Source organism: Pelodiscus sinensis, chromosome 31 (assembly GCF_052426305.1).
Source record: "Pelodiscus sinensis isolate ZL-2025 chromosome 31, ASM5242630v1, whole genome shotgun sequence".
In the NCBI taxonomy this organism is placed as follows: Eukaryota; Metazoa; Chordata; order Testudines; family Trionychidae; genus Pelodiscus; species Pelodiscus sinensis.
Genome location: NC_143082.1, coordinates 15,372,828 through 15,385,262, shown reverse-complemented (window position 1 = coordinate 15,385,262; position 12,435 = coordinate 15,372,828). Strand labels below are relative to the sequence as shown.

At 48.2% G+C, this 12,435-nt stretch overlaps 1 protein-coding gene across 2 annotated transcripts in view; it reads right to left on the bottom strand.

Moving 5' to 3' along the window:
- Window positions 1-12,435, bottom strand: part of CBX5 (chromobox 5) — a 34,960-nt gene that overhangs the window by 6,734 nt on the left and 15,791 nt on the right. For both annotated transcript variants that reach the window (XM_014576890.4, XM_075901648.2), the window contains exons 2-4: window positions 7,496-7,674; window positions 6,215-6,401; window positions 1,989-2,086 (exon numbers count right to left, since the gene is read on the bottom strand). In XM_014576890.4, coding sequence (XP_014432376.1) covers window positions 1,989-2,086; window positions 6,215-6,401; window positions 7,496-7,632 — 422 coding nt within the window. In that variant the 5' untranslated portion in view covers window positions 7,633-7,674. The remainder of the gene's footprint in view (window positions 1-1,988; window positions 2,087-6,214; window positions 6,402-7,495; window positions 7,675-12,435) is intronic.

Genomic DNA, 12,435 nt, shown 5'->3' with positions numbered 1-12,435 from the left:
AGTCAGAGAGAGAGAGCGCATTACCCCCTGGTCAGCGCTGGGCTCCTGCGGGCCAGCAGCAGAACCCAGGGCTCCCCGCCTTCGGGAAGGGAGGCCGTTCGTAACGCCAAGTGGCCAGAACACGGATCAAAACCAAACATTGACTTAATACAGCTTTGAAACTTGTTACCGTAAATCCTGTGTCATCTGGCACTCTGTTAACTAGAAAACTTCGTTAACAGGCATTGCTCCCAGTCACAATACTGTCACATCTTCAGGCGCACAGGCCTGGCTTGGTTTACCAGGATTGGCTTAATCATCTTTAACTCAAAAGAAAAATGAGACCAACTGCCTCAGGCTACAAAACTACCAATACTCAAAACTTGAGTTTTACTATTGTCCATTGGTTTTCCCTAGGTTGATGGGACCCTCAGATCACCGGAACACCCTAACCCCCGAGCGTGCCGGATAACGCAGGTTTTACTGTACCTTGCACAGAAGCACATTCCTTGCCGTGTTAAATCTTTTCAAGTTTGCCCTTTAGGTTTTTAGTAGTTTACAGTATTAGTCTGGTCCACTTTGGTACCGCTACAAACATGCCTCCCTCATTTACCAAGATCGTGCCCTCATCTTGCAGTTTCCACCTCTGTTCCATAAGCACAGTCCGTGTGGGGTAGGTATTTTAAGCACGACTTCTTCCCTGCGCATTACTGCTCCTGCACCGGGGGTGCCTGTGCTATGCCAGCGAGGCGGCAGGATGGGACCTGTCAGTCACCGTGGCAGGGGCTGGCTCTGCCTTAAGGACCATGCCAGCGCGAAGGCATTCAAGCCCAGTATGTGATTAACCTCCCCGGGGGAAAGCACAGCACTGAACCGACCCAGCATGCGGGAGGGGGTAACGCTGAAGAAGGACAAGCGTGACCAGTCCAAGAGAGCACGCTCGGTGCTGGACTCGGGGGCAATGAGGGCTAGGGATGGTAAATATCGGTTAATAGTCGATTAACTGCGTGAATTCTTATCGGTTACTCGACTAGTCTATAATCCCCAGGGGCGGGGCTGGCAGCCAGTGCACTCCGGCCCCATTCTGAAGAAGCCCCTGCCACTCCGCGCTGCTGCCTCTGGATCAGAAGCAGCAGCGTGGGCTGCCAGGCGGGAGCTGGTCTGTGAGGGCAGCCAGTTTAAAAGCCAGCTCCCCTCCCAGAGCAGCTGGCTGTCGCGGGGCAGCATGACTCCTAATGCACTCTAAATGCAGAGCTGCAGTGGGGTAGGTCCCGGACCCAGCATGAACCTGCTGGCCAGCCTGCTAAAAACGAGAGAGAGAGAGACACAGAGACAGAGACAGAGAGACAGAGACACTGCGTGTTGTCTATAGCATTAACCTATAAGCTTTGCTTGTCGGGTCCTTGGCCGCACGATTCCATCCCTACCGAGGGCAGGTGCCAGGAGCCAGGGAGCTCCCTCGGCGGAGCCGGGAACTGGAAGGAGCCGCCAGAACAGAGCTGCCGCCTTAGGATTGCTGCACAGGAATCTCCCAGCTCTTTGTCTTTGCAGAGGGTGGGGGAGGGGCCACCGCTGCCTGCGGCCCAGCAAGATGCCAGCCCAGCTGCAAAAAGCCAAGGAACCGAAAGAGCCAACTGGGGTGTGTGTTGGGTGTGTCTGTCTGTCTGTCTGTCTGGCAGTGGATTTCCTACTGCTCGCTCTGGGGGGAGGAGCGGAGCTGGAAGCTGCCTGGTTGCTGGTTCCAGCAGGCACTGAACTCAGCTGTGCTGGGGACAGGGAGCAAGCCCCACACCCAGTGAGCACCAGGCCAGTGGCCCAACCTAAGCCAGGAGCGGCCAGCCGGAAGAAGAGCGAGCGAAGCCACACTAAGAAAGCAGAGCTGCCTAGCTGCCCTTGTCCTGCTCACTACGGTGGCTCACCTGGGACCCCTCCTCGGGGTGAGGTTGGAAGGGGCCAGAAAACCAGCCGAGCTGCTGATCTGAAAAGGGGGAGTGACGCCCCAGACTTACCATTTCATTAAGAACATTAAATCGCCGCAGGAGTCTGTGGCACCGATGATCTTTTCCGGCTCCAACCCTCTCTCGAAGCCCCTGGCGATATCGTTGCTCTGGCAAGGACACAATGGGTTGAAAAAAAGAGTAAGGATTTACGTTCCCTTTGGTCATTCTTTCCAGCCTGACCATTTAGATGAAGCAGACTTAAAAGGGCACCCGTAGCCCATGGACACAGAAATAGGGTGGGGTTATAAGCAGCTGGCTAGACTCCTTAACATTTCCAAGTTAATATTTGGACTCTACAATTCAGGAGTCAATACTGAACAGGGAGAGAGGGGACCCAGGAAACCCATAAAGCCAAGCCCCTACAGTAGGGCATTCAGTTTAAACGTATAGCTGGTGAGAGGTGCTGGACGGGCAACAGAGATCCAAGTCTGCTCTGTCTGCAGTGGCGATAGCTTCTCCAGGCCAGGACCAGCTCCGAAGCAAGAGGAGAGTTTAATTCTGCCCAGGAGGTCCCAGGGCACGAGGTGCATTTTCCCCAACTGTTTGAGACGGGGTGACACCGCCCCTTCCCTGTACCATCAAGGGGCTGTTGGGTGGTCTGACAGCTCTCAGTCACCACCAGCCATAATCTTTGGGGCACAGTCTCTTTCTGTCTTTGCATCTGCACTCAGCGTTCTCAAACATGCATGTGTGCCGCTAGCCATGCGGAACGCCAGACGCGACTGTGCAGACAAAGAGACAAAGGGCAGCCAGCGTGGTGTGGAGGCACTGCAAGCATCTGCCAAAGGAAGAAATGGCCGGAGATTGGTGGCAGAATAGCAGGGATGCTAGATACCGTGCAACTGAATAGTTGTGTGATTGCGTGAAAGCTTTGCGGTTACACAACTATTCGACAGGCCCCAGGGGCAGGGGCAGGGGCGGCAGCCAGGGCGCTCCTGGGAACCCCCTGCCACCCCATGTGGCAGGGCTGGCCCCCAACTTTTTGGCACCTGAGGCAGGGAGCTCAAATGACACCCCCATGCGCCCTCACTTGGGCCAAAACTTTGAAAGGTCTCTTGTGCTCTTCTTCCTCCAGCACAGCATCCCCCATCTCTGTGCATCTGGAGCAGAGAGAATCCATCTGCACCAGCAGCAGACACAATTTTCTACACTCTGGGTCCTAGTGGCACCTCCCCACCATCTGGCACCTGAGGCAGCCGCCTCAGTTCGCCTCATGGTAAGGCCGGCCCTGCCGCGTGGCTGCCTCTGCATTAGGCAGATCATAGTGACCATGGAGGGGGAAGCCAGGTTTCTCAGGAGTATATTTTGCGCATTTGACAGCACGTTGTGTATAATCAGTTTCACTGTTTCTGCTATAAATTACCCAGCTTCCCCCTTTGCCTTTTATGCAGGTAAGGAGAGGAAAATGGTTAACAAATCTCAGTGGTGACACGGACATTTATTTTGGAATCCAGATCGTTTCCTGGGAAACTTCTTTCCATTTCCCCTCTCAGTGACGCGGAGGTCAGTTCTTGCATGTAACAAGACCAGGGCCACTGTTTCAAACAGAAATCTGGTTTGCTGCCAAGCTCTGCCCCTTACACTGTGTGCGCTTTCGTACAGCACCTGCAATAAAGCATCCCCGAGTCACCCACCTTGTTTACCCCCAAACTGCTCCTCCTCCCTCCACCTTTCAGCTCCATCTAGTAGCTGAGCTGTCACTGACACCAATCCCCTGTTTTGCCCAAAGCACGGAGGCTCAGACCCCTAGGAAGTGCTGAGCGCTCCTGTTTGGGGTCAAATTTATATTACTGATTGTGATCAGCCGGTGTCTCCTTGCGCTGGGGAGCAAGAGCCTGCAGCGGGGGGCAGCAGGTGGCTCCCCGGGAGCAGGCTGGCAGCTGGGCACGCCAACTTCTGGCTGCCAGCCCCTCTCCTGGGGAGCTGACTGCATTGCAGGCTCTGCAGTCCAAGTCCTATACTGCACAGCCCACAGTGCAGGGTAGCATCTGGCTCCCAGGAGCCAAGCCAGCAGAAGAGTTTAACCACCAATGGAAACAATCAGCTGGTGCTTATCAGCTAACAGGTTAACCAGTTAACTCTTTGAGACCCTGGGACCAGAAGACTAGACGCAGCAGCTAAGCTGCAGAAATCAAACTGCTCATTTTACTGTTGGACAGTTTTAGTTCCAAAACTTTAAACGGGTTGCATAATGGGTTATAAAACTGTAATCTCAACACACTAAGGGCAGCCTTCTGGACATGAAATATACGACCTTATTACCCCTTATGATTTCATTACAGGCAGACAGGAGCAATGGGTTTGAATCTCCAATGACTAAGCCATAACTTTGTACAGACACAGCTGTAAAGGGCAGGGCATTTCTTCAAATAAGGCTGTAAAAAAAGTACCACTAAGAAAGAAGTGCAGGAGATTGTCTTCAGGAAAGGAAAAGCTGAGACAGAAATGTTGCTCAACGGTTCCTCATTTATGTAACATTCCATATATTAGGCTCTCCCACAAAGATGGGTTTTAATAACCATCTTCTCGTGTTTTGTGCATTGGATGCGAATTCTGCACATCTCGGAGCTTCTTTTTTTTTTAAGGGACTCGATATTTTTATTTTATATTTCAGCCAACAAGGCCCTTTCCCCACATCATAACTGAGCATCAAGGTGCTTGCAATCCCAGTTATTTAACCAACAGGCATCACTACCTCCCAGCATCCTGTCTGGATTTCCCACATTTTCAAAGCCATGTCTGGGGATTTACCTCCAGCGCACTGTTGGCTTTTAATGGGGGATAAAAGTCTGTGCAGCACCTGCAAACAGAGCGCTTCCATTCCCATGTTTCTGCTGCTCTTTTGTATTCCTTGACCTCCTTTCTTCTCTGGATCATTACAGCTCCCCCTCCCGCCACCTCTGCAGACTGGACACGCTCGCTACAGCTGCTTGACCTTCCCCCGTTTCCCTGGGCATTGCTGTCTATCAGCCTATACCATAGTTCTGGCGTCCAGAGTTCATGGCTGGGTTTCATTAAATGTTGGCCAACAGATTACAAAGGCCTGTCGGTCTTTCATGCCCTTCACAGCTGTGAACAGCACTCCGTCCCAATCTCCGGGAAACCTCATCTGCATTCCTGTTCTGTACCAGGCCTACTTTACAAGTGCAAGGTTCTGGAATGATTTCTTGGCCCCAGGGAACTCCCGGGGAGCCTTGCCACTGACTGCCAGGAAGCCAGGATGTTACCTCGGATCTTTGAAGCCCTTGCTAGCTAAGCCCATCTTGGAAAATATATTTCCCTCGGTGACAAGGCAGCTCTTGGGTGGTACAGCTGGTCAAGGGTTCAGGAGCTAGTTCCGGTGGAGATCTGCATAACCCCCAGCAGTGGGTGTCAGTAAGAGACCATGTCTAGCCAACTGCACAAAGAGATGCATCTGTCAGGAAACGTTGCAAGGTCTCTCCAGAGACCCGAGCAGAAACGCCTAGTGGCATTCCATTGGGAGACAGCGATTGATACGGAAAGCAAGGGAAGGGCAGGGGAGATGGGTCCTGCTTTGCACAGAAGTCGCAGGGAATCCTAACCATGTCAGGCCTTCTAGACATTCACATGTATTTGGGCTCAAGTCTGTCAGTGTAGATCTTAGTCACTGCACACAGCACAATAAACAGAAACTTTAAATTGACACCACAACAAATACAAATGAAAAAAAAAATCCCCTAAAATCTGCTCCTAGCGAATGAATGCTTGAGGAACACTTTTGATGCATCCTCCCTGAAGCCCCCAACGATTGCTGCAAATTGGGACGTACAAGAAAACCTCTGATTTTAGGCACATACTTTGGTTTGTGCCCAGCTTAAAATCAGCATTTAAAGTCTCTTTATTCTATCAAACACTCAAACAATAAGCTGCATCTCTCGTGTCCCCGCCTACTTGCAGCTCGCTCTTTCTTTAAAAGCTCAATCGTTCCGTTTTTTGGAGTCAGAGACAGCAGTTAGTTCAATCTATGGCAGTGCTGCTTTCCTGCAACTGGTGCAAACCGACCCACAGCCAACCAGAGTAACCAGGACTACAAGCTGTTGCTCTACGCCCATTTGCCCAACAGAACATGCCTTCTTGACTCTTGGTTCTAAAAGTCTCTTGTAATTTTTAGCAGGTTTCCACCCACCCAGATCAACATGTTGTGCAGGACAGAGCTCACTGCCTTGCTAGAAGCTTGTGGCAGAATGGGGTGAGGGAAAAGCCAGCAAGCTCACCTCCCTCTTCTTTTTGGTTTTGATGTCCTCGGCGCTGTTAGAGAGGCTGGATTTCCTCTTTGTGCTTTCGGATTTCTCTCTTGATTTGTTGTTCTCACCCTCCTTCATTTTTTTATATTTTTTCATAAACTCAGAAATCAGTTCAGGGCAGTCCAGGTTCTTCTCGGGTTCCCAAGTGTTGTGTTCCCTGTCGTGGAAAAGATGGGTAATAACTATCAAAACGGAGGTGAAGAATTTTCACTGCTGCCATCCAAAGATCACAGACACGGACATACTCTGAGGCAAAGAAAGTTAGCGATGAGCCACGGTTTTAAGCTGGGTTCTCCATTTCCTTTGGGAGCCCAGACACCTGCAATATCAATGCTTTCCACCCCCTTGCACTTCATGAACACAGATTGCCATGCTGCTCAGTGACTCGTAAGGCGAGGGGTTCAAAATGAAACGTAACCTCAGACTAACAGGAGACAGGATACGCTGCAGCGCTAATTGAAGTCATTATCTTGTGTGAGGACACATGAAGAAACGGGGTTTGTCTAAACAAAGTTCTACCAGATTTTCTATTCAAATATACATATTTCCCAACCTCTTCCCCCAGGACTTTCCTTTCTGAACATCTTGTTAAATGTCCTGCCCACCCAGTCTAAAGCAGTGTGCATCCATTTAAACATCCCATGCCAAGATAGAACACACCTTGCACATTTTCGTCATGTCTGTGCTTCATGGTAGACTACATGGCCAAAAGCCATGACAAACACAGAGGACACACAACTTGCAGAGTTTCCCCACTGGGGCAGATTAAGAGAAAATTAAGGGGGAGATTTTTTTTTTAAAGGCACTTGAAGTATCCCTCTTCTAAACCAGCCATTTACCCAAGCTGCAGTTTAACATCTCCACAATAAGTCTAGACAAAAACTGCGCAGGTGCACCTTCACCCGCGAGCCAGCCCCTGGTACTCAAGTGAGGAGGAAGATTATAGACGAGAGTGCTGGTGAACAACTCAAGTGGAACTACCAACTCCATGAAGTGAGAGAGGGAACGCAGACGCCAAAGGGAAAGTAACTTTTGCCAGTGATTTACAACCCACTTACGATCCCAGGCCCTCTCCTCGTGACCCACTCATTTAAATGGATGCACGCCACTCTTATCCGGAGTGAAGAAGGCAAGCTCCACCCAGGAAGGTGTTTAGCAAAGCTTGAATGAAGGCAGCGAAGGTCAATTTTGAAGCGCTGCCCTTGGAGCGCTGCTGACGTTAGCGCAAGTCAGAAGGAAAGTTGGACTTACTCAGAGAATCCTTTCCACTTGAGAAGATACTCCACTTGACCCTTCACAACACGCCTGTCTAGCACCTTCTCCACAACATACTCCTCCTCATCTTCAGAGGACGAACTATCTGCTGTCCTCTTGGTTTTCTTTCCCATAGCGCAGGAAGTTCCACCTAATGCACCAAGGCCACCCAATTCCTGCAAATCGGAAGTGAAATGTTGTTAATTGTTGGCACTGATGCAGGCTTCAGCACTGCTCCCAGCCAAGGTATTGCCCACCCATTTGGGACCCATCTAAGGTTTCTCCAAACTCTTGTCACTAAAGCGCCGATCCTGCAGACAGATGCATGGGCAGAGCTCACTGCAGGTTCAGGGCTAAAAGGCCGCTATAAACAGAAGGGGAAGAATGAGCGTGAACAAGACTATGGGCTTGTCGTTTAAGGATGTGACAGTGCTTTGTCCAGAGCTGCAAGATTCTCGGAGTGAGTTGGTATTTCCAGTTGAGCTGTTGATCATAGCTAAACAGATCCATTCCACGAAGGCCTGTCTACCCAGGGCTAGATGCAGAGTTCAGTAAGTACATATACATATATTCTGTGGGTCTGCCCTGCAGGAATGCCCCCATCTAGAACAGCAAATGCAACGTCATCTGGGAAACCCAGTTACAACAGTGGGGCCCTAGCTACACCAGAGACATCTGTATAGAAATTCTTAGCACCAGCCCAGCACCACAAGGGTAAGTAGCCACAGCACAGATAAGCAAGGGTTATCAAATGGTGTCAAATGCTAGTGGTCTGCCTACACCGGGCTTCTAGCAGCCACAGAGCAAAGTGTTCGCAATGGCGGGATTCTGTCTTTTCAATGGTTTCCTCCACATGGACGGGGCTTGACTGTTCTCAAACCAATGCTACAAGCAGAAGCACCACCGTTACCAATGCCAATAGACACAGCCTCCCAGGAAGAATCTCTTATCCTTGTTTAACAGAGGAGAGAAAACAGGGCTCAGAGTTGAAAGTCATGACTATGTTAAAAGGTCTAGACCACATCAGCCTAAACTGAAAGATACACCAGGGTGGAAGTGGTAATTGCCCTGATTACTAGTTAGGCTGCATCCTGATAAACAACTGGACTGGGGTAACAGACAGCACCCTAAACCACGAGCCTCAGTTTCTCCCCTCTGCAGACATGGGATAATACTTGGCTACATCCCAAAAGAGTAGTTACTTGCATAGCACTTTGCATTTGAAGAGCTGAACAGATTAGCATCAGTTTCCAAAACATACGTGGTTCAGAAACGAGGGAAAGTTCAGCCTCAAACTAGAGGTAATGTGACTGAGAAATTAAACGGGCTCTTTCAACCTTGACTATCATGTTACTACTGTGACACTATTGGGCGGTAGCCATCAAAACCAAATATTCAGAGGGTAATAGTTAAAGTCCTGTCAGTATTACTTACAAAATGGTATTTTTTCAGAGATTTATAACTCGGCAATAAAAACCATTCCAGACTGAAACATGAGGTTATAAGGTTTCAGTCCCAGAGTGAAGTTTTAGACTAAAATTAATGGGGGGGGGAGGGGAATAATCAAATTAAACCATTTGAGATACAAGAGTGAAAAAAGTTGTTACAGCAGATTTGTGCTCCTATAACTTAGTCTGCTTCCAGTTTAACAAGTTTAACAAATTATTAGTCCATAAACCTTGTGTGGTCCAACTGCATTCGGTATTAAATTTTATTTTAAAATGACAGACCCCTAGTATAAAACGTGCCCAGGGGGCATATACAGAACACTCCCCAAACAGCAAATACTGCACATGGAATAGCTAATTAGTAAAAGGGTCCCAGTTTTAAACTGATTTCCAACAGTATTTCTTAGTACATAGGCTAATCCAACTAGGAACCTTTCCAAGCTCGGAGGTAAATACTTATTTTTATAACCTCATTAGTTGGTGGGTTTTTTTAAGAAGAATTAAACAGCCCACCTTATAGCCCTTGAACAGGCAGCATGCGACAGACAGAAACCAGGAAATTCCAAGTTAAAGCAGACTCCCAGGTCTTACCTTGGAATTTCCTGGATTGTGTCAGTTTCGGTCACACAGCTAATGTTCTTTAAACAGTTATGCAGTTAGTCCTAGGAGGTAATAGTGTATCTGTCCCCCAGGAGGGAATTAATAGACTGCCTGAGGGTAGAAAAAGCAGAGTGACAGAGCCTGAAACACGCCAGTCTCCAGCAGGTCAGCTTTAATTGTAGAGCCCTGCAAATCCGCAGAGAGCCGCAGGGAGCTGCACCCGCACATGTGGATTAGGGATGTAAAATCCCATTTAAAAGTTAAACTTAATGTTTTAATTGGTTAACCAGGATTCTTCAGACAGGGGACTACTCCAGTCCAGCCAGGCCAAACCCTCTGCATCTCTTGGGAGAGGGGCGGGTGGGGGTATGTTCCGGCCACCGGTCCTCCCTTACTGATAAGGGTGATGCTTATCGGGTCACCAGTTAACCCTTTCTCTCTCTAATGTGGATATCTGCAGCTATTTTTATGAAAACATGCAGCTATCTGCAGATGTGGAAGCGGATATCCGCCACTCATTTTTGCAAATACTGATGCAGATACAAAATTTGAATCTGCTTAGGGCTCTACTTAATTGCACTATTTCAGTGAACCTGGAAAAATGAACAGGGATCTTAACTGGTTACTGCATCAACAGAGTTACTAACTAAACCACAAAGGCAGAATCTTTACTGAGGTTGATGCATGAGCCACAATGAACTTAATTTTCTTCTCAGACCTCCAGGGGAATTTGCTGAGCCTTTTTACTTATAAGACTCAGAATATCAGCTCATGCGCCAGACACACAAAAACAAACATGGAGACCCAGGGAACTGTTTCTACACAGCCTGTTTTCAAAGCAGAACTACGCTTGAAAAAGCATTTTAATGTTATTTCCCATTCATAGAGGTCACTGTACATATTTTAAAACACTATAAGGCTATGTCTAGACTGCACTGCTTTTCCAGGGTACTGGAGGTATCCTGGAAAAGCAATGCTGTGTCCAAGGAACGCAGCCACCTTTCCGGAAAAAAAATTTAAAAAAGCGGACGTGCTCTTTTACCATTCCTGTAAACCTTGTTCTATGAGGAATAAGGAATGTGTTGAAAGAGCACTCTTTTGAATGTGGTGCCATATAGACCCGCCAAATTCTGAAAGAGCCTTTTTCTAAAGTAAATTAGAAAAAGATATGCAATTAGCAGTATGCAAATTGCATTTCTTTTTCCGATTTAACATTGCAGCGTAGACCTGGTCTAAGGGATTGTCTACACTTAAAATGCTAGAGCGGCACACAGCAACAATACAGGTAATCCACCTCCCTGAGACACAATTGCTATATTGATTGAAGAATTCTTCTGCTGACCAAGGTGTTATCTAAAAAGGACTTAAGACAACCTAACACCATCAAGGGGTTTGCCGTATCTCTGACCGATGTAATTAAAAATCAACCTAATTTTTCCAGTGCAGACCATGCCTAATTTTATATACAGGGGTGTTCTAACACAAAGAAAATACAGGACTATGTAGCACTTTAAAGACTAACAAGATGGTTTATTAGATGATGAGCTTTCGTGGGCCAGACCACGAAAGCTCATCATCTAATAAACCATCTTGTTAGTCTTTAAAGTGCTACATAGTCCTGTATTTTGTTTCAGCTACACCAGACTAACACGGCTACATCTCTATCACTATTCTCCTAACACAAAGAGAGCGCCTTGAAATAATTACTTCACATGTCAGTCTGGCCTCTCCTGGAGAGAAAGAAAAAAAGTCGAACCTTAGGGCTTATCCACGCTTAAAATGCAAAAGTGTAGACACAACTCGAGCTCGTGGGAGGGGTTCTACACTCACATAGGTAACTAACTTCCCTGAGAGGCAGCCGAGAAGTCAAGGGAAGAATGCTTCTGTCAACCTAGCGCTGTCTACACAGGGACTTGGGCTGGCTTTCCTACCTTGTTCACAGGTGTGGATTTTTCAATCTAATTGTCAAATATAGGCCAGGCCTTATTCTTTAACTTGCTTTAATTTTACAGCAACTCAACTGCTCTGCAAACAGTCTTGCCTCAAAAGCACAGTGTTTTAAGGAAGGGTTACAGCTCTGCACCACTGTAGGACTTCAGCAAAGATGCTACTCACCCACAGAAGAGCGTCTCCTGTCCACATAGTTCTGCACCTCTGCGACAGGCTGCAACTATGTCAAAAAGCACGGTCTGCACTGGGGTCAGGTTGGTATGACTAGGTCGCTCAGGGGTGTGGATTTTCACACCCTGAGAGATGCAGTTATAGCGATGTAATTTTGTACAGGTTGAACATCTCTAATCCAGCACTCTCTGGTCCAGCAACATCCGTGGTCCAGCATGATTTGAGTTTGCCAGGTGTCCACTTATCATGGGTGTGGTCAAGGGTTCCCCAGGATCCCACAAAGTTGGTTGACAGTCATCAGTCCTGGCTCTCAGTGTTCTGTGCTTCTATTTACTCTAATTCACCCCTCAATGTCCTCTAACAGCCCAGCAAGCAGGGGCAGCGTTGGTAACGCTGCTAGCCAATGCTGACCTCCCATGGTCCAGCAAATTCTCTGGTTTGGCCCTGGTCACATCTACAGGGTGCAGGATTAGAGAGGTTCAACCTGTAGTGTAGCCCTGACCTCAGTCTGTCCAGGTGGCTACAATCTTTCCCTCGCCTTAACTACTTTCTCTGCTGCAGCCAATACTCACGTGTAATGTCTGTCTGTCTTTTGGTCATGTATTTCATTTAGCTGAGGCCATGTTAGCTAACCAGTTAGCAGCCTAGCACGTGCCACAGTCTGAGGGCTCAATTTTGCCGAGTACCAAGCACCGCACAGTTCCTTGCAGGATAAGGCTTAGAAGAGAGTGCGTATATTTACTTCCTGAAAGAGATCACTGCTCTAGT